The following is a 22,467-nucleotide window of genomic DNA, read 5'->3' as shown; positions in this document are numbered from 1 at the left end:
TGCCGCCTGCAGCCCAGGGCGTGATCCTGGAGACCCTGGATCGAGTCCCACGTCGGGCTCTCTGCATGGAGCCTGCTTCTCCCTCTGCCTGTGTCTCTGCTACTCTCTCTCTTTCTGCATCTCTATGAATGAATAAATAAATAAAAAATCTTTTAAAAAAATAAAAATAAAGTATCACTGAGGGGTATAAGGGTATGAAATGTGATGCTTTCTCAGAGAGGGCTTAAGGTGCACGAGCTAATAGAAAATATATACTGGTCTCTGCCACTGGTTCCTGGCACAGAACTCCTAAAAGTGGTAATTTCCTAAGTGATAAGGGCATCTTGTTTTAATATTTGTCCTTGACCCTATCCCTGACACAGGGCTCCCCAAACCCCTGTAATTCCTAAGTGATAAGACCACTAGGAGAATATTTTTTTTTCTAATGAGGCAACTAGGTGGGCTGCTGGATGGGGGCTGGCCCAAGAAAGACCTTGGATTTTTGGCAACCCCCACCCCCAACATACACATTTCTCCAGAAGGGGAAAGAGGCTGGAAATGGTATTAATAATTGATCACGTCTATGTGATGAAGCCTTCAAAAAAAAAATCCCTTTACTGTGAGGTTCTGAGAGCTTCCAGGTTAGCGAATACATCTACACCAGGAGGGTAATGTATTCCACTTCTGTCCACAGGGACAGAAGCTTCTGCATTCAGGACCCTCCTAGACCTTGCCCCTATGTATCTCTTCATGTGGCTGTTCATCTGTATCCTTTATCACATCCTTTAATAAACTAGTAAATTTAACCGTTGCCCTGAGTTCCATGAGCAGCTGTGGCAACTTAATGAAACCTAAGGAAAGGGTCACTGGTCAGAAACACAGGTTATCACCTGGGCTTGTGACTGGTTTCTGAAATTTATGTGTGTGTGTGCAATCTCATGGGACTGAGCCCTTAACCTGTGGGATCTGACACTATCTCCACAAAAACAATGTCAGAATTAAATTAAATTGTAGGACACTTAGCCAGCATTACAGAACATTGCATGTATAGGGAAAAAAGACTCTACACATTTGGTGACCATAAATGTCAGAAGTGAAGTGCTCTGTGTGAATAGCAAAAGAAACACACAAAAGTTGGACTGAAATGGGTTGTTCTATTTCAGAATCACAGGTCAGTTTGGGAGATGCTCTAAAGTTGCATGTCCAATACAGTAGTCACTAGTTGCATGTGGCTTCTGGACATTTGAAAAATGGCGAGTCCAAACTGAGATGTGCCACAAATGTAACACACACAGTGGATTTCAAATAGTTCAAAACCAAGAAGGTACAGCATCTCATTAATAATTTTTATACTGATTACATATTGAAATGATACCATTTTGGATGTACTGGGTTAAATAAGATAGAGTGCTAAAATTAATTTCATCTCTTTCTTTTTGCTTTTTCATTCTAAAATTATATATGTGGTTTATATTGAATTTCAATTGGGGAGTGGTAGTCTAGAGTGGAGAGAATAAGAGAAAATTAGAAACCTAGAGTCAAGTTTTATAACTTAGAGACCTTAAAGAAAATATAGGGCAAGGATACATACTAGAAATTCTGATTAATTTCAGGTTCCAAACGGCAAAAAAACTACACGACAAGGGAAAACATTCTTGAGCCAACAAATGCATATGTCTAATGAACTCTTACTCTTAAATAAAAAATTCTTTCATCTTTGAGAGAGAAGTTTCATGATTCAAGGGTTGCTGGCAAGGAACAAAAGCAAGGCTTCCAGATCATGCCAAAAAAAAAATCTCTCCAAAACAACAGAGGAAGTATGGAGTGGGGTCAGTCACAAAATGTAGCAAAACCACAAAAACTTCATAATGAAGGAAGGAAAAAACCATGGTGCAACTCAGTGGTTACTATTCCTCAACCCTAAAATCTTATAAAGGTCTGCTGAAGGATAAGCTAATGGACTGCATCAATTCAACTATGAATTTAAGTTGAATTGATAAAATTCAGATATTTATTTATTATGACTTATTTACGTAATTTAGACAGGGGGGGATAGTAGAGGTGGTGGGGGAGAAGGGGCAGAGGAAGAGAGAGAATCCCAACCAGACTCCCGATGAACAGGTGGGGCTTGAGAGTATGACCTGAGCTGAAATCCAGACTCAGATGCCTAATAAACTGAGCCACTCAAGCAGCCCAAAATACAGATATTTAAAATCTGAAATGGCACCTTCCTTTTCAACTCAATTTTAACAATCTTTATTCAAAATACAGGTCACTTTATTATTTACATAATGTTGCTGGACACAGTTTAGGAACCAGAAAAATGAAATAAGCAGACAGGTAGATTTTAAATGGCACCTTAATTCAGTTAATACTGCCTTGGTGCCCCCACAGATGGAATATTGCCTTGGAAAGCTGGCCATTAACATTCTGGTCTGGCAGGCTCATCCTTGGCTAGCAACTTAGAAATACTGGTATATTCTTGGACTTGACTTTCTGGCCATCCTTCAGAATACATTTACATATATTCTGGTATACTCCCCATAGATAAAAATATGAAAACATGAATTTATTATAATAAATTACTCAAATAAGCAAGCCAACTGAGCAACACAGGACTACACATCAAAGACCATAAATAGATAAAATGAAACTCCCAAAATCTTTAAACATAAAAGCTTTGCAAAAGAGCATGTAAGGAAGGATCATGTTATGTTTCACAGATGCAACATCAATAATTTTAGCAGAGGGAAGACCTTACAGACCATCTTGCTTACACTCTTTTAGTTATAGAGGAAGAAAATGGACTCCCCTTTGGTCACACAGCTGAATCTCAACCACGTCAAATATATAGTTTACATGTCCTCACCACTTTCGACCTCTCCATGCTCTCCAATTATGTTCCCCATTAATCCTAAGACACACATAACACAAGGTCCTGAAGGTACAACTGTCTTAAGAGTAAAGTCTTAAAATGACAACAGTATTCTAACCAATCAAGCTTCAAGTTGAACTCACCTGCTTTTCTCGGAAGGAACGCTTGTTTTTTGACCGGACGTTATGGCTATATCGCATCATCATAAAGTTCTTCTGTTTTTTCTTCTCTTTATTTGTGGAACTGGAAAATGGGTTCATTTTGGTTTTCTTCCTCACAAATTCTTTTCGGTCTGTCTTTCCAGCCTATTAGCACACACACAAAAATACTTCAACAGTTATCTAACCCACAATTGTGTCTCCTCTATGCTAGGCACTCCTATGGATGCCAAGGACAAAAAGATGGAAGGAACTCAGTCCTTGCTCCCCAGGAACTCACTCCAGGCAAGAAATGACCATGATATACTGTAATGGGGCAAGGGAAGCTCAGTGGAAGAAAATGGTGTAATTCAGCCAGTCAGATCAGAGGAGCTTCCTAGAAAGGGAGACTGATGAGCTGTTTTTGGCAGGATGAAGGCATTTGTGGTGGGAGAAAGGAGGGGAAGGGTAGAGGAGTTCAGAAAGTAGGATAAAATATGGGAAGGTGGTGAATAATGAACATAGATTTTTAAATTTATCTAAACACGTTTCAGTACAAATGGAATGCACAGGGTGATATGAAACCAGTACGGGTTGTGCCTAAAACAATAAAGGTATAGACATAAAGCTGAAAAGCTAGGTGGTTGGAAATGTGAGAGATGCGCAATCACACACAGCCATAGCACCTTACCAGAGGCTTTTCTTCAATGACTATAAACATTCCCCTGCTTTCCTAATAACTCGGATAAATGTACTGAGCTTCCCAGATACCAGAACATGACCTAGTGTCTTTCGGTGTTTTGGATGGTGGTTACATGGCTATCAACTTGTTAAAACTCATTTAACAGAACACCTAATACCTGTGCATTTTATTCTGTTAATTATACCTTTATTTAAAACATCAAAATAAAATATTGCCATTCTGTGGCTATTCATTTTATTTCATTTTTTATCTTATTTGCTTTTTGTTTGAGGAAACAGAGAATAATAAGCTTCACTTACCACTGCTGTTGCTAGTCTTGTCTCCTTGTCAGATTTTGGCTTTTTATGAAGGCGTTCAATGTCCCGAAGAGAAAGTAACTCACCCCTGGGGTGAAGAACAAATATAATATGAAACTAGGGTGGAATTCCTTTCCCTAATACTTTCATCATCATGTGAGCTGACTAAAGAAGACCTGGTGTATGTGTTGTTTTACCTGGGCTCCTCATCACTATCTATTTCAATATATTTCCTCTTTTGGGCTTTCCCTGGGGTAGCGTCGAGTTCTTTCCTCATTTGGGCTATGCGGATTTTCTGGAAGTCTTCCTGAGTTAGAACTCGGCTCGTGCTAATGGCTGCAGCTTTGGCTTTCCGCTCCTCCATGGGCATCCTGTTGAGCTTCTTGAACTTGAAACCACACAACAAAAGTTTAGCTCAAGTAAGAGCATAGCTCCCCAATAAAGCCTAGCGTAAATTAGGTCTTAATAAACATCAGAGTTTATGCAAGAGTGATGCGCTTGTACAAGGAAATTTCAGGACTTACTATTTCTTGCTGCTCTTCATCAGAAGAATGATGCACATCAACCCACTCACCATCAGCATCTGCCTCCTCACTGAGACTGGTACTTTCCCACCCATCTGTGAGAAAAACAAGAGATAGTACTATCACTTTATGTTGTGTACTCACAGTAAGTTGAAATAAATCAAGCAAAAGTAAAGTATCAAAGTCAATGGCGTTCTACTGACCAAGAATTGAGCAATATTTATTGTTAAATAAGCCACATCAATTTAACTCATTTATGGAATGGGAAATAAGCACTGACTATGTGTCTACCATGAGCTAAAACCTTATAATTACTTTAACTTTCATGACTCAACAGAAGAGGAACAGACCCTGTAAGTTAGGATGCCTACTCTACTGCTATAAAATGTGGCCTACAATGCACACATTTATGAAAATCATGTCTGAGCCTACAGCTCATGTTCTTTCTATCAAACCATGTACATGAAAATAGCACCTAGACATTTACCTTGGCCTCACAGCAAATGTCTGACAACTTGTCTAAGTGTATTTAAACATGTTTCTTCATGGGGATCTCTGGGTGGCGCAGCGGTTTGGCGCCTGCCTTTGGCCCAGGGCGCGATCCTGGAGACCCAGGATCGAATCCCACATCGGGCTCCCGGTGCATGGAGCCTGCTTCTCCCTCTGCCTATGTCTCTGCGCCTCTCTCTCTCTCTCTATCATAAATAAAAAAAAAAAAAAAGCTTTAAACATGTTTCTTGAAACTAGTCAGAAAGTCATTCAGAGAACTGAAGTCGAATATTCTGGATGTGAAAGAACCTTGCAGACACCTCAGTGAAGAGGCAATATAGTTCTTAATGAAGTCACCACAATAAACTTTTAAAATTACAGACACTTCCAATTTTTCAGTTAGTCCCCATAAGAAAGTGTTTCAGCTTTTCGGTATGGTGTATACACAACCACTCCTGCTGAGGCCCCAACTCTATCTCTAGTCTGGTATCTTGCTATATATCCAATCCTACATTGTAATAGTTTCCTGAATCCTTCAGGGCTTTGCTCATAGTTTGCCTGGAAAATCTCCACTATTCTACCATTCCTCACTTATTATTCAAGATACAGCTCTTGGATCAGCATCTCCAAATCCTTTTTTTTTATTAGATTTATTTATTTATTTATTTGAGAGAGAAAGAGAGCATGCGAGGAGATGGAGGGACAGAGAGAGTGAAACAAGCAGACTCCCCAAAGATCAGGGAGCCTGACACAGGGCTGGATCCCAAGACCCTGATATAATGACCTGGGCTGAAACCAAGAGTCAGACACTTAACTGACTGAGCCTTTTTTGAACCTCTGAGGTACACCTGACTTCTCTCCTGCCCTTCTTCACATTATTCATTATATTAACAAAACTTTTTAAAGCATTATCTGTGAGCTAGCCCCTGACAATGTGAAGATGAATGGTATGGTTCTTGCCCTTGAAGATCTTTCCTAAATAGCTCAGCATTTCAATCATAAATCCTGGTAACACTATTGCTAAGCTATTTATGAAAGATCTTCAAGGGCAGGAACAATTCATCTTTATATCGGCAGAGGCCAGCTCACAGGTAATGCTTTAAAAAGTTTTGTTAATATAATGAATGAATTAGTAAGAAGAAGATAGGACTCCAGCAATCAAGGTAATAAAGGCTAACCCTGGAAATCAGAATGGAGTTTCTCAAGCATTCTTCAATATGTTCAACAAGTGTTCTCCTTCAACAAGGAGAATCTTGGAGGGTTGCTTAGGACTGACCCTCATTGTTTTTTCTAGACAACAAACAAAAAAACCATTGTCTTGTCCAAGTGCTCAGTATGCTCTTGGTAAGGGGTAGCTACCCTGAGGACATGATAAAACATTAACACTATAATGCAAGGTCCCTAAGAGCAGGAACCATGCCCATTTTGATTCCCAAAGCTGGTAATAGTGCTTGGCATACAGTCTTTGCTCAATAAATATCTGTTGAATGAATGTTCAATCAGCATAAAGATTTCAAGGTAAATCCAGTATAGGAGTGATTTTATCTTGAATAATGGTGAAATGAAAATGAACCTTCAACATTTTCAGCATTCTCTTCTTTTCCAACTTCTAGAACTTCTGCTCCTGGAATGTAATCTTTAGCATCTAATTCTCCATATTCTTGCACTCTTGCTTCTATGGAGGCCTCTGTAGGCTTGCCCTAAAGCAAAGAACATTGTTTTGTTTTAAAGATTTATTTGAGAGAGTGCACATGCACAAACATGTGTGCAAGTGGGGGGAGGGGCAGAGGAAGAGAACCCCAAGCAGACTCCCTGCTGAGCATGAACAATGTAAGTAATCAAATGACAAAACACTCCACTTCTGCCTTGGGTCAAAGTAAATCCCTCAGCCAGAACTCTGCCTACTATTTTCTTTCTTCTGATTCGATCAGGAAACCCGGAGTTAGTAGAGAACAATGCTCCAATTCTCAAGTTTTGAGATCACTATCTCTCTCTGTTACATATACACATTTCTCTTTCTTCCCAATTCCAAAGAGGTACTATCTGGCTGAGAAACAGCCTGTTCAAGACTGGCATCAGTTATTGACGGATCTCTGGAATTCCAATCTGTTAACAACGTTAAAAGCTTTCAAGATTAAAGAGCCTGATAGGTCTCTAAGACTCAGTCAGTGTCAAAGAGTACATGCCAACTACAAAATAGTTAAGGCGATGGTATTCACTTCAATTGTATTCTGAGCTTTAAGAATAAAATTAGCAACACTCTTAGTGGAAGCTTTACAAATGCTGAAACTCCTACTGTAGGAAGTTGTTCTCACCTTCTGAGATACGAACCTTTGGATCAACATATGCATGTTTCACCTACCCGGAATTTCTTCTGCAACATCTTAGGATTCAGTGTTCGGAAGAGCTGAATCAAAGTTCTAGCAGACATCATCACATCTACAAAAAACACCTTTAATTAGAAACTCCAGAGCAAAGAGTGTATTGAGAAAAAAAGAGTCATTTGATATTCTTTGATCTACAGAGAATAACATGCATCTTACTCTTATCTCTGTGTGTTTTATACTGAGCTAGGTCTTGGAGAAGTTCTTCAGTCATGGCTAGAGGACATCGAGCTGTTATCTCTTTTATAGCATTGATTCTAAAAAAGGAAAATGAATTTAGAAAGCCCAAACAGCAATCTCAGATGGTTAAATCTAAGAAAGTTTCCTAAAAAGATAAGTCTCAAAAGGTATATAAATTGGGTTTCATAGGGTTTCTAGGGTCAACTGTCCATTAAAAACAGACACACTGCCTCTAGGCACATTCTACATACCCTACTGTCATGACCTCCCCAGAATTCTTGTCGGTGACAAAATTGTTGGCCACAGTCATGAGCACTGACTGAATGATCTGAAATGGAAATAAAAGAAAAGGGATGACTGTTGATAAAATGTCTCTACCTACCCAAACACTTGAGGATGAAGGAACAGTAAACTATTCACAGTAAAACAATCATCTTCAGTTTGGGAGTTGGAAGGAATAGACTGAGGAAGACAAAAATACTTTGGGTTTCAGTCTTCTTGACTATCCTTGGATTAAATTTTGCTTTTAATATTATTTTTCAATATGGATTTTAAAAATTGCTTTGACCCAGGACAATCCCATGCTATTTATTTTATTTATGTTTAAGTAGGCTCCACGCCCATCATGGAGCCCAATGCATGGTTTGAACTCATGGCTCTGAGATTAAGATCTGAGCTGAGATCAAAAGTTGGACACCTATTCAACTGAGCCACCCAGGCACCCCCCAATGCTATTTTAATCAAAGAAAGGAATTATGAGCTTTAAAATATAACCACTATAAAAATTTGCTGATGATTCTTTAATTTACTGATATTTTTGACCTAACAAAAGATTTAAGCAATTAAAGTCAGAATTCTCATCAACTTATCTAAAACGAAGTTTACTTTTCCATAGTAAATGTTTTTTTTTTTTTTTTCAATTTCTGTAACTAAACTGCTGTGTCTATCTCCTTAAGAGTTAGTGTCTCTTCTCATTTTGAAGAAAGAGGAGCAGGAGACAGCAATCCCTGCGGGAAAAGCTACCATGATATACTTAATAGTGGCACTGCTATGCAGACAAAAGTAAGGTTTAAGAGTTCTCACCTCTGGGGGTACTAAGTGATGAGATGCTTGGGCAGCAAACAGAAGGATCTTTGTTACTTCTAAAAATATAAGAGATCAGAAAAATCATAGTCAGTTTATCGTGGTGTCTCTCAGGACTATAGCAAACATGGTAAGCACGTTCTCACCTTATGCTACTGCTGCTTACTCCACCCAGAACAGCCAATCCCCAGAACCCTGCATGGCTCACTCCCTCATTTCCCTCAGGTCCCTGCTCAATTGCTGCCTTGTCAAAATGTCTTTCCTGACATAATCTAAACTAGATCCTGCTCCAGTACTCTGTATTATCTTTATTCTTCCTTTTTCCTCAAAATATGTATCTTCACCTGGACACTGTACACAGAGCACTCTCTGGCTCTCCCTCCAGAATGTAACCTCTATGAAGGAGAGGACATTGCTTTACATTTTCTGTGGAATTCTTAGTGTCTAACTCAGTGTCCAGCCTAGAAATCACTAAGTGAAGAACTACAAACATAAATATATACACATGCTCTCCCTTCAAAGTGGCAGTATATATTAGGAACAAGGCCTCTGGCAAAAGAAGTGAGGTGAATCCTACTTTGCCATTTATTTGCTGAGTGACCCTGTTCTTTTTATTTCTACATCTCATAGGATTAAAGTAAGGATTTGATGAGATGACATTTGTAAAGCACTTAGCACATCACGTGGCTCATATTAGGTATTCAACATGCTGGGTTCCTTCCTATCTTGGTTCAAGTTTAAAGGCAAAAGCAATCATCTCTTCTTTCCTGCTGTTACATTGTTTTTAACTGACAATACACACGAGGGCAATGATAACAGTAAGATAAAATTCTGGTATCTATTACAGTTATAGGTCAGACTTCTTTTTTAGAACTTTCTACTTGTTTATGGTATTACAAAAAGACATGCTTTAAGAATCCAGCTTTTTGTATTCCAAAAATAACTGTTTCTTAAAGTTGATAAGCAGAACAATTAACCCATGACAGACAGTGGAAAAGAAAACATAAGGGTTTCCCTCTGCTTCTCTGAAACAGAGCACACTTTACTCCTAACTCTTTGCCTTTAATAATTCCAAAACAAAAGGCATGGATGGTTATTCTAACCCAAGTTCACCAAAGGAAGTGGGAAGCTTACCTCTTTGGTGGGGCTGCAGAAATCTTTGTACGAAGGGATAGAAGTTGAAGAGAAAAAGCTGTGGAACAAAGAATGCACAGACTTTTATTTATGTAACTCAAGCTGTAGAGTTTTATTTCTCCTTAACGCAATTTTATCACCAAGCTCAACTAACTAGGGGCCACTTTTTACTTTTGTTTTCCTCAACAAGCATTCATTATTCAATGTGCTGTATTACCCAAGGAAAGGGAGGCTGTGCAGCTGCCATTCTCATGGTAAGGAAGAAAAACGTACATGCAGAATAAACCAAGGGGAAAAGAGGCAACCAAAATGTAACATTTCTACTTTTAAAATTGGTGTGGCTACAGAGATAACTTTAAGCCTTCAAAGATAAAGAGGATTATGGATTATAGAAGGGATAGCAATGATATTAAGGATCCAAAGCAAGGCATAGAATAGTAACTCAAAATCTGAATAGCACCCAGTATTATTTAATCACCAAAGCCCCAACAGTTCTCATTTCATTACTGGACACCAGTCCACAATCACACTCGATATACTCCAAGCTCTATGTTTGACCGAGAAAACACTAGCACTCTGGAGTCTACATAAATAAAGGTGACAGCATCTAGTTATTAAAGAAACTGTATTTTTTTTTTTTTAGTTGTAGTTGACGTATATTAGTTGCAGGTTTTACAGCATAGTGATTTGACATTAATATACATTACAAAACGTTCACTGAAGCAGCTGTAATCTTTTAACAAGGAGAGAAACTTTGGAAATGGACTGGTCCTTCCCAAAGTTCAACATGTCAGAATCAATTATTTTTTTCTATTTAGCCACAAAGCAAAACCATGATCATACAAGTAATAAGGAAGATTCAGGTTCAATATAAAGATGGATGCTCAACTACAGTCAGTTGTGAAGCTCTAACATCATTTCAATCAAACCATGCTTAAATTACACATCACTTTTGCTTTCCTATCAAGCTTAAATTCAGGCCTGACATGATATTTTTGCACAAATATAACATAAATTGACCTGGTAATCCTGCTGTGGGACTACAGCTCATGGAGAAAAAGTATCTTATTCTTTAAGATATTAAGTTTTACTTAGAAAAAGGGGACAAGTGTTTTCAATCCATATACTTTCATTTTTAATTGAATACATATTGACACTGCTAGATTTTCAGTAAGCAAGCTTATTTTATTTTTTTTCTTTAAATAAACTTTTTGAATGGGGTGCCTGGCTGGCTCAGTTGGAAGAGCATGCAACTCTTGATCTCAGGGTCACGAGTTCAAGCCCCATGTTGGGCATGATTACATAAGAATCAATCAATCAATCAATCAATTAAACTTTAAAAAATAAAAAAATCTTTTGAAGAAAGCAATACATTTAATGACATACAGAGCAGCACGTCTCCAGAGCAAAATGATACAGAACAACCTCAATGGCCATTTCTTCATGGCCTCATTTTTTGGAAATCTCTTTTTCTACAATGTCAGTGAGTCCATGAGTATGTGCGAAGTTTCCACTATGTACACACTATACAGATATATATATATATATATATATACACACATATGTACGCATATCTGTGTGTGTGTATATATACAGCATAGTGATTTGACATATATACACACACACACACACACACACACACACACACACACACACACACACACATTATACCACCAAGGATCTCCTACAATTTAATTCAAAATGAAATAAATGACCAGGAAATTCAGCTTTGCAAACAATGATAATCTCCTACCAGAGGTCTGGAAGTCAGGAAAGCTATAAAGGAATAAACACACTGCAAAATGTAGTAATAGTCAATAAAAATACACGGATTATGTTGGCTCAGAAAAATGTATATGTAAAACAACTAGAAAAATAGAACACAAAATAGTCTGTCCATAAATTGAATATATGTACAATTTAACATCCATACTTACTGATAAAAAAACAAAGTGATAAAAATTGCTATTTTGGAGTGAAAGATTTTATTCTTCTATAAACTGTATAGGTTTAAATAGTTTCGAGGGATAAAATTAAGCCATTGTTCTACCTTAGTGGCTTTCCTTTCACCAAGAATTCTAATATTCACTAAAATGAGAAACATAATGTAATTCGAACCTCATGAATTCCCACCAATCTGGAGATGAGGTTCATGAGCATCATTTTCACCTCAAACCTCTCCGTAGAGCTCTCTAGTTGTTTTAATAATTTTTCTGCAAAATCTGGAAAGAAGATCAGAGAAGTACACTGTGTAAGTCCATGGTCTGTATAACATTATCCAACAGGTGTAGAAAGGGCAGTCATTAGATCAGTGACTGCGTACCTGGAATCATTCTGCTGAACCAGGATGTTAAGAACAGCAGCATCACAGATGAAAAGATTCACACACAGGTAAATGTACTTTCAATGGTGCCCAAAGTTAAGTCTTAAGGATCTCCAAGATTTTTAGCATCAACATCTTGAGTGACTGACAGGAGCTCCACTTAACAGTTCTCAGAGCCTTGCTTCTCAAAGTGTGGTCCACAGACCACTACCAGCTGGTAGCTTGCTAGAAATATAGAATCTCAGGCCCCCCTCCCTCCGCAGACCTACTAAATCAGAATCTTCACCAACAAAAGAGATTCAATTTTTCATTTACTCAAGCACAATGTCCTACCACTACTGTGTTGTTAATGACATGAAGTAAAGAAGTATTCTTCCACATTTTTCTTATTTTGCTGTGGACTGGGAATTATAACTTCAGAACATAATTCCCCCAGGCTACAACCAACTAATAACAACTAAACAATTACTGGTTGTCTATTAAGTGCTACGGATCTTATATTCCCTGGTCACAAGCAGAGATAAAGCCAAAAAGGAATTTGGGAAGTCATAATTATAATACCTTGGGGATCATGAATCAGATGAATAGCTGAAAAGTTAAACACCTCTGGTTTCTTCTTCTTTTTTTGTTTCTGAAATAAAACGAAAGGAAAAACATTTACATTATGCCACACTACTGGGGGAGGTGAACCTACAACAAATTTGTTTTCAAAATCTTTCAACTAGGACTAAAGGTGGTTTTAGTCTTTTAACATTAAACCTCAGTAATGTTTCAGCACATAGCACCTGTGAGACTGCAAGGAATTTAGAAACAAACTATACAAAACAGAGAAGGGCCAAATTGATGAGTTTTCAGACTAAACATTACAGAATATAAAATGTATTTCATTGGTGTACTCTTCTGAGAAGATAAGTCTAGCAAAAATACCCTAATATAGGTCATCTTGATCCGAACAAGTAAAAACTGAATTTAATCAATTTATTCAAGTCACAGATTTTGTTAGAACTGAAAACATTTCATCATTAAAAAAAAAACCAGTACTTAAAAATTTATCACACATTTCTAAGTCTTTCAAAAATGTCATTTCTTTATTTCAAATTCTAAACAGCTTTTGTTGAAAATTCCATATTCTGTAGTCTAATGATTCCTATCTCATCTTCCAGGTACAAGCCTCACCTTGAGCACTTTCATAGCCTTTTCCAACCTTTTCTTGTTTTTGGAGCTTTTCTTCCCCGTGGCATATTGCACTAGCAGGTCTCTTGCTGTTGGTCCTTCATCCTGAAGAAGAAACTACTTTGTAAGCAAGGAAAATCTGCATAGAAGCAAATAGTAAGTCTTTTAAAGTCTTTTTTGTACTTACGCAATCACTAACAAAAATGAGTATGACTTCAAATTAAAAAAAAAAAAAAACTTGCCTACGTGTACAAAGATTTTCACTGCAGCACTGATTTTTGTTTTTATATTTTGCTTTTATCAAAGTATAGTATATACTTTTATCAAAGTATAGAATACAATTTTGTTTTTATTTGAAAAAAGAAACTGGAAACAGTATCATTAGGAAAATGCTTAAGCTATATAATACATTCATATTCTGAAATAAATAGAAGTTAAAAAAAATGAGGTATGTGCTAATAGAAGATGACCTAACTGCATTGGTATAATCTATATATATGACACAAAAAAAATCAGGTTGCAGCATAATACACATCTTATTAATATATACTTCAAAGATCTAATATACACACAACATATACACACATCCACATATAAATGTCTGGGAAGCAAAATGGTTATCTGTGAAGATGGAACTGGGAAGTAGAAATAAGATAGGATCAAGAAATCTTTAATTTTATCTATAGTATCTGTAAATTTCTGGCAATAAGAATATATTATTCACACATTATTATTATTATTTTAAGATTTTATTTATTTATTCAGGAGAGACACAGAGAGAGAGGCAGAGGCACAGGCAGAGGGAGAAGCAGGCTCCATGCAGGGAGCCCGACGCAGGACTCGATCCCAGGTTGCCAGGATCACATCCTGGACCAAAGGCAGCGCTAAACCGCTGAGCTACCTGGGCTGCCCTTCACACATTATTTAATAACATTATTAAAAGAGCTTATTACATATTCCAGTATTCTTGTTACCAGAGGGAAGGATTTTTTTTTATTTTAGTAAAAAATACTTTTTAATAGAGAAAATTTCATGATATCATAAATATTCATTTTGCCTTTTTAAAGATGTCACAATATTATTCCTCTCCTTCTCTAAATACTATAATACTGACATCATCTCAAAAAAATATGCTGGTGGCAATTTTCATTCTAAGTTTATTATAGTGAGTTAAAGGTATAGCTTTAGAACGAAGAACAAGGCTAAATGAATCTTTTATTAGTTCTGTAACCAATCTCAGCGAATGTTAAGTGACAAATTCTAAACAGAATAAAGTCTCAGCATGGCAGAACACAATAAAGGACAAAGGTATCATGTAAGTTTCTTTCTAACTTGAGAAGTCATGGATTTTATAATCTGTACCAACAGTAATAATGAAATCAGATAGACTACTGTAAAGTTCAGAAGCATCTATGGTTGAATGTTTAACCTCGGATTCTGAGTCGCTGTCCTGTTTCTCCTCTTCATCTTTCCCAAGGAAAAATGTCAAAGCAGCAACTAATATCTAAAGACCAATAAGAACAAAGTTAATCACTTATCCTGGCTTACAACGAAGAATAAATACTTTTGTTTATGCATTATTCATGCACAGAACTAGGATCCGAAGGAACAGAATTAGACTGGTGGGATTTGGGTACATTTTTCTCAAGAAATTTTTTCTAAAGATTTTATTTATTTGAGAGTGTGCGCAAGAAAGAGAGCACCACTGTGGGTAGGGGCAGAGGGAGAGGAAGAGGGAGGCTCCCTGCTGAGCAGGGAGCCCAATGTGGGCCTTGATCCTGGAACCCTAGGATCACGACCTGAGCTGAAAGCAGACACTTAACTGAGTCACCCAAAGCCCCTCATTTTTCCTAATTAAAACATAACGTTGTCATAGCATTTTTTGTCCTGAAAGTGTATATAATTTAAAAAGTTATTTTTAGATAAAAACAGCCAGGCTCTACATAGTTATCCTTTAAATAGACTGCCAGGAATTTCTACATCCCAACCCAAGCTCTGAAAAGTGACATTGAAGCCTTTCTAACGGAAAGTCAAACACGTTCTTAAATTTCTTTCAGCTATGCTGGGCCCTTAAAAGAATAGTCAAACACTAAGGCTATCATTTAATACAAAGCATTTAAAAAACTCCTAACTTTGGCCCTTCTAAAGCACAGGTGAACCAGGAAAGCAGCCTAAACACAAAGAGAGCTTTACTAAACATGAACTGCATGCCCATACAGTACCTCTTGTTCATATGCCCATCTTCTTACACCTTCCATTTGGAGAACTGGGACTACTCAAGACAGTGCCTTCACATAGCCCTATAGACACTCACCTTGGTGACCTTAGAGAAACATGCAGTTGTGATCACATTGACAGTTTTGGCATCATTCCTGGGGTAAGACAAATGAGTGTTTCAAAGTAAATTCATTCTATTGCATTTCATAGCACTGACAATGGCGCAAAATATATTTCCAACATGTTAGACTCCATAGTATAAAAAAGTTGTGAGTTGCAATAAGTAAGTAAATAAATAAATAGTCATGGATTGCTAAAAAACACCACAGATCACTAAATTGTCAACCTTAGGTAAACATTTAATTCAACATTAGCCCAGCCTATGTCAGAAAATTATGCAGCCATTTAATATGGATTTTTTTGAAGAATTTTTAATGACACAGGAAATCTACTGAAGACAAGAGAAACAAAAAATAGAAACTTAATAGTATTGCAAAATTGCAACCATATTTAAGAATTCATGTTAAAGGGGGCATCTGTTAAGTGGCTGGCTCTTGATTTCAGCTGAGGTCATGATCTCAGGGTCCTGGGATCAAGCCCCATCTGGAGCTCAGGGGGAGTCTGTTTGAGGATTTCCCTCTCCCTCTGATCCTCTCCCTGCTTTGTGTGTGCATATGCTCCTCTCTCTTTCAAATAAATAAATCTTTAAAAAATTCACATTTAAGAAAAAGCAAGGGATCCCTGGGTGGCGCAGCGGTTTGGCGCCTGCCTTTGGCCCAGGGCGTGATCCTGGAGACCCAGGATCGAATCCCACATCGGGCTCCCTGCATGGAGCCTGCTTCTCCCTCTGCCTGTGTCTCTGCCTCTCTCTCTCTCTCTGTGACTATCATAAATAAAAAAAAAAAAAAAAAAACTTAAAAAAAAAAATTAAAAAAAAAAAAAAAAGAAAAAGCAAGAAAATATCATAAGCTATCAACAGTGATTGATTATCTCTGGGTGGTAAAACTATCAAAAAGTTAAAAAAAAACACTTTCTAGCTTCTTCCATTTTTTTTTTTTTTTTGCAATAAGTATTACTTTAATAGTAAAAAAAAATAGTGAATAAGAAAAGCAAAAGACATGAATTGGGAGCAAAGTACCAACAAATCAAAGTTTACAGAATGTGATACTTTATATACATGGGATAAACTAATGTAAAAATCTTCAAAGTGACAGAGTAGAAAGTGCACAGAATTCAGAGTCTGATATCTGGATTTGAATTTCAGCTCTACCCTTGACTAGCAACTAAGCTTACACTATATGAACTTCAGTTTTGTTACCTATGAAACAGGGATAATTCCAGATAACCTGCATTATATTGTTCTAAAGGTTGAATGAGGTATTATGAGGTGTAAGTGGCTCAAGAAATGGTAGCCAATGTTATTAGTTTTTGGATTGCTCTCTATTTTTAATTCCAACTTAATCTATAAGAGAAGTATATTAAAGAGCTCAAAATCCAGAAAATATTTGTGTATGTACTCTGTAGTAATGGGTCTTCAAGAGACAAATACATATATATATTACCAGATGTTTCTTCTGTAGAGTTCAATCATCACATCCAAAGATATCTTGGCTGCAGTTGCATTGCTATCTCTTAACATGGTGTACATGAAATTCTGCAACACCTAAAGAAAAAGAGGAGAAGACAATATGATACATTGCTGGTACATGCTGCAAACATGGAAAACAAAAGAGTACTTACAATATTCACTTTATTGTTCTTGTGTTTTGCATTTATATTCTTGATATCAGTGACAATATGTGTGTATAAAGTCTGAGGAAAAGAAACAAAAACATACAAATATTAATTAACATTTCTAACCTTGCTCAGTTTGGAGCAAAGTACAAAAGTATGGGAGAATTTAATCTTACCTACTTTTCATTCTATAACAAGATACCATAAACAAAACAAAAGCAGCAGCTAAAATACAAAAGTTGCCCTGAAAATGTTAAACAAAGAGCTACCATATAACCCAACAATTCCACCTCTAGTTATATATCCAAGAAAAATGATAGTTCCAAACCAATATCCACACAAATATTCACAGCAGCATTATCCATAATAGCTAAAAAGTGGAAACAACTGTCCATTCACCAATAAATGGACAAAATATGGTATACCCATATAACGGAATATTATTTGGCAACAAAAAGGAATGAAGCGTTGATACATGCAATAACATAGATGAACCCTGAAAGAATGATGCTAAGTGAAAGAAGCCAGACACAAATATTATGTATTGCGTGATTCCATTTATATGAAATACCCAGAGAAGACAAATCTATAGAGGCCAAAAGTAGACTGATGGCTACACAGGCCAGACAGAGATGGGTAAATGGGGAGGGAATGCAAATGGGTACGGGGTTTCTTTTTGAGGGGGGATAAAAATATTCCAAAATTGATTGTGGTGATGGTTGCAAATTCTGTGAATATACTAAAAACCACTGAACTGTGTATTTTTTTTTAATTATTTATTTATTTATTGATGATAGTCATACAGAGAGAGAGAGAGGCAGAGACACAGGCAGAGGGAGAAGCAGGCTCCATGCACCGGGAGCCTGACGTGGGATTCGATCCCGGGTCTCCAGGATCACGCCCTGGGCCAAAGGCAGGCGCCAAACCGCTGCGCCACCCAGGGATCCCCTGAACTGTGTATTTTCAATAAATGAATTGCATGTGAATTATATCACAATAAAGTTATTCAAAAAAAGGAAAGTTGCTCCATTTACTTAGCCCCCACCCAGTATACAAATAACCACTGGTGACCAAAATATGGTTCCATAGACAACTTTTATCCTACAGTTAGAATCAAGAAGTTCACAATTGCTAAAATCAAGAGGTGGCAGTCTCTTAACACTTGGGAAAAAGAAAATTTTTTTAAGTTAATAAATATAAGCTTAAATTTTTCTTCCTTAAATTTCTTTCACAAACCTTCGGCTTCTGGTCTTACTTATAAAAGCAAACACCAAATCACAGGGAAATATTTAATAACAAAAAAAAAAGTGTTTTGGGAAATAGTGTGGGGGCTTTTATAGCTATGAGTGTCCAGTCTGTGCTCTGATTTAGCTAGTCAGTATAGCACAGTTGAAAAAGGCACGGGTTCTGGAGATACAATACGTGGGTTTATATTCCTGCCCTCCCACTAACATGTCCCATGATTCAGGGTATCTCATTCTACTTCTTTGTGCCTCAGCCTTTTCATCTCTAAAATAATGGTAACAAAAAACCCTAGTGCATTTTGTGAGTAAATAGATGAACATCTAAGAATCTCTGAATGGTACCTGGTAAAAAGTAAGCACTCAATAAATGTTATTAGCTATTAGCACTATATTGCATGCACACAAGTGTTGATTTTTTTCCTGTTAAAATTATTTTTAACTGTATCCAATAACATCAAGAATTCAATCTACAAGTTTAATGTCACTGCATGGAAAAGTGAAAAATAAGGGGTGAAAAAGCAATTTTGCTCCTTACCTTTCGCAGAAGCTTATCATGACAACGCAGAAGTTCAAAGAAAAGTTCTAGCAAACTTGATGGATTGATGAGATTCTTATTTCTCAGCAAGATCAAAGCTTTGCAAAATGTCTAAGGAAGAAAAAAGAAAACATACTACTATACGATGATGATGAAATTAAGATGAGAAAAGGGAGTATGTATATCCTAAAAGAGTGTGGTATCTTCTACTAATTAGGCACTATTCTGTGCATGAAAACAGAAAGTCATTCTCTGTCATCGCGAACCTTACATGGGAGTGGGGTGGAAGAGGGGATAGAGGAGCAAGGAAGCATGTAAACAGGGTATCTCAGACATTGAAATATATCATGAAGAAAGTAAAACAGGGTAATATAATTGATACACAGTGACTGAGGGAGGGCTACTTTACATATGGAGGCCAAGTGTCTCAAGAAAGTACAAACTCCTACTGTGCACAATGAATGCACAAAGATAAGAAAGGTGAGGTAACAAGAACAGAACTGAAATCATCAATTTGAATTTGTGACCTTATAAGGCATTCCTTAGCAGTAGTGTTAGTACCATCAATCACCTAACAGCATTTGTAGCACTCCTGCTTACACCAACTTTCATGAGTACCCATATCACCCAAGGTTTGGCTTCTACTACCATTCTCCATTAATGGAACAGGTAATTCTTGGAGAATAGATGATTCTCAAGTCTTGGGGCACAAAAAGCAGTAAAAATGGTTTTGGAACTATTCCGCCAGAATGTAAGGATCTTTCAAAAATATAAGGAAGGGGCTTTGCCAAAAGGACTGAGAAGCTCCCACTGGCCAAATGATAACAATTTGAACAAAAAATAATAAATAATGCTTTAAAAAAAGAAATGAATAAAAAGGACTTAGGTACGTGATACAGTTGGTTAAATGTCTAACTCCTGGTTTTGGCATAGGTCGTGATCTTAGGGTGGTGAGATTGAGCCATGTGTTGGGCTCCATGGTCAGCACGGAGTCTGCTTACAATTTTTCTTTCCATCCCCTCTGCAAGCTCTCTCTCTCTCTCAAATAAATAAATCTCTCTCTCTCTCTTTTTAAAAGATTTTACTTATTTATTCATGAGAGAGACACAGAGAGAGGCAGAGACATAGGCAGAGGGAGAAGCAGGCTGCCTACTGGGAGCCTGATGTGGGACTTGATCCCAGGACCCTGGGATCACAACCTGAGCCAAAGGCAGATGCTCAATCATTATGCCACTCAGGTGCCCCTCAAATAAATAAATCTTTAAAAAAAAAAAAAAAAGACATAAAAAGGTTACAATGTTAAAGAAAGAGAAACACAAGAAAATCAATTTTATTGATTTCATTAAAGTAACAGTTAACCTATATAGGTATTTTGTTTCTTCCATTAAGAAACACAGTCTGTTCTATCTGTGTTAAGCAGGAAAAACTTGGGAATGATTCAAAAACTCCTGGGAAAATAATAAATACACTAAGCAGAAAGTCCAGCAGTTGTTAAGGACTAGTGGTTATCACAATTGCCAATTAAAAAGAGGAATGTTAATTACACAGACTCAATCCCTTGTTTCCCAGCAAAGGAAATATCCATTAATTATTTTTAAAAACCTATTAATCATCATTAAAAAATCATATAAAGAAACATACACTCAATTATTTATTTAACAATGCATGCAGGGATGCCTGAGTGGCTCAGTGGTTGAGTCTCTGCCTTTGGCTTGGGGTGTGATCCCAGGGTCCAGGGATCAAGTCCTGCATCAGGCTTTTGGACCTCTGGGTTAGTCAGGTACCACTATTTGGCTGGGAGGACAACCTTTTAGGTGCTAGGGCTCTAGCAGAGGGAGAGAGACAAGCAGAATCGCCGCTGAAAAGGGGCTCCATCCCAGGACCCTGAGATCATGACTTGAGCTAAAGGCAGGCATTTAACCAACTGAGCTACCCAGGCGCCTCTAAAAATAAAATCTTCAAATACTGGAAAGAAGTAGATCACGTAGGGACTTATAGGCCATGTTAATAAGTTTGAGTTTTACTCTAAATATAAATAGAAGCCACGGAAAGATTTTAAGGACAGGTGACACATTCTCATTTACATTCTAAGAAGATATTTAGCTGAGGCTGTTCTCACATAAACACAGCACAATATATCAATCCAAATACTGAACCTACCATTCGAAGATCTGGATCCAAGACAGTGTGATTGTAGGAGAGAAGATCTTTCAGCTCTTGGGGAAAGTTACTTAAATGTTCTGGGTAGCAGTGACCAATCTGTAACAAAGCAAAGGTTCTTCTGAAGTTTCTCTTTCTCTCCTATAACTCATATGCACATATATATGATGTTCTGCAAAAGGAGAGTAAAAGCCTGTTTGATAGAAATAGATGGTTTCAAATAATTTCTTTTTATTCTACATGCTAATTTCTCTGACCATGATTTAGAATCTGCTCTTATAATGAATTTGAAAAAGAACCAAACAATCTGAAAGTTTTGCTTCAGTTAGTTCTGCAAAAAGCTCCAGTGAAATCTAATTCAGCTCAGGGAGAAAATAAAATTTGCAAAAAAGAGGAAACTTAAAAAAAAAATTTAAATTACGTTTCCATTCCTGAATGGAATAATATTGGGTATTACTGGAAAAATATTCTGCAAACTGTATGAAACAATTTTTCATTGTTTTTGTTTTACTCAGAAATCATCTTACCTGTGCCATAAACATCACTAGCTCTGCCAGTTCTTTGCTAGGTTTATTTGGTTGTAATTTAAAAATCTCCACATTGGATTCGTAGTGATTATACTGCTGTAGAAACTGTAGAAAAATAAAATTTAAGTCGGTCACATTCTATTATATGACTTTCTCAGTAAAGAACAAGAAATTACTTAGTATACATCTCTGATAGTCGCATGGAAAAGGGGAATTGGCAAAAGTGTGTAGAAACATCTTTCCTTTACCTGCATTCTTCAAAAGAAGTTTTGAAAAACGTGGACACATCATTGGTAATCTAAAGACCCATTCCTTTATCATTAGAAATGTAGGTGGTATGGTATAAGGAACGTTAAGAAAAGAGTCAAAAACTCAGATTCAGTATATAGAGCACTCACAGCAGCAGAAAAATATAGGTCAGAAAAAGAAAATATCACAACTATGTAAAACTCTCCAGTCAAAATTACCCTCTTCCTTTAAATAATGATTAAGATTTTATCCTGGAGTTCTAGATAGGATGTATCAGCAGCCAAAAGCAACAGACAGCAATAACGATAATAGCTTACACTTATTTAGCACTTACTGTATGTTTAAGTCATTACATACATTATTTCACTTATATTTAATTCTAACAACAACCCAACGATCTAATGTTGGAACTCACCAGGCCTCAGTTCCATGCCCTACATCCACTCTCCAGCCCTAGACCACAGCTTTAAATTGTGAGAGAGAGACACTAGGGGAGTATTATTTTTAAATATTTATTTACT

At 37.0% G+C, this 22,467-nt stretch overlaps 1 protein-coding gene across 2 annotated transcripts in view; it reads right to left on the bottom strand.

Moving 5' to 3' along the window:
- Positions 1–22,467, bottom strand: part of SDAD1 (SDA1 domain containing 1) — a 29,105-nt gene that overhangs the window by 4,897 nt on the left and 1,741 nt on the right. Inside the window, exons 2-21 of one of the 2 annotated variants that reach the window (XM_055313101.1) lie at positions 21,698–21,802; positions 21,171–21,269; positions 19,011–19,121; positions 17,238–17,309; positions 17,060–17,160; positions 15,595–15,652; positions 14,710–14,784; positions 13,284–13,385; positions 12,669–12,738; positions 11,903–12,006; positions 9,785–9,842; positions 8,651–8,709; positions 7,819–7,895; positions 7,547–7,644; positions 7,366–7,442; positions 6,577–6,703; positions 4,515–4,609; positions 4,188–4,378; positions 3,994–4,078; positions 2,998–3,159 (exon numbers count right to left, since the gene is read on the bottom strand). In XM_055313101.1, coding sequence (XP_055169076.1) covers positions 2,998–3,159; positions 3,994–4,078; positions 4,188–4,378; positions 4,515–4,609; positions 6,577–6,703; positions 7,366–7,442; positions 7,547–7,644; positions 7,819–7,895; positions 8,651–8,709; positions 9,785–9,842; positions 11,903–12,006; positions 12,669–12,738; positions 13,284–13,385; positions 14,710–14,784; positions 15,595–15,652; positions 17,060–17,160; positions 17,238–17,309; positions 19,011–19,121; positions 21,171–21,269; positions 21,698–21,802 — 1,926 coding nt within the window. Of the gene's footprint in view, positions 1–2,997; positions 3,160–3,993; positions 4,079–4,187; positions 4,379–4,514; positions 4,610–6,576; positions 6,704–7,365; positions 7,443–7,546; positions 7,645–7,818; positions 7,896–8,650; positions 8,710–9,784; positions 9,843–11,902; positions 12,007–12,668; positions 12,739–13,283; positions 13,386–14,709; positions 14,785–15,594; positions 15,653–17,059; positions 17,161–17,237; positions 17,310–19,010; positions 19,122–21,170; positions 21,343–21,697; positions 21,804–22,467 lie in introns of those variants that run through there. The other variant, XM_055313103.1, reaches the window with a different exon arrangement.

Source organism: Nyctereutes procyonoides, unplaced genomic scaffold (assembly GCF_905146905.1).
Source record: "Nyctereutes procyonoides isolate TBG_1078 unplaced genomic scaffold, NYPRO_anot_genome, whole genome shotgun sequence".
Classification (NCBI taxonomy): domain Eukaryota; kingdom Metazoa; phylum Chordata; class Mammalia; order Carnivora; family Canidae; genus Nyctereutes; species Nyctereutes procyonoides.
Note: the sequence above shows the minus strand (reverse complement) of the source record. Positions and strands in the feature narration are given on the sequence as shown.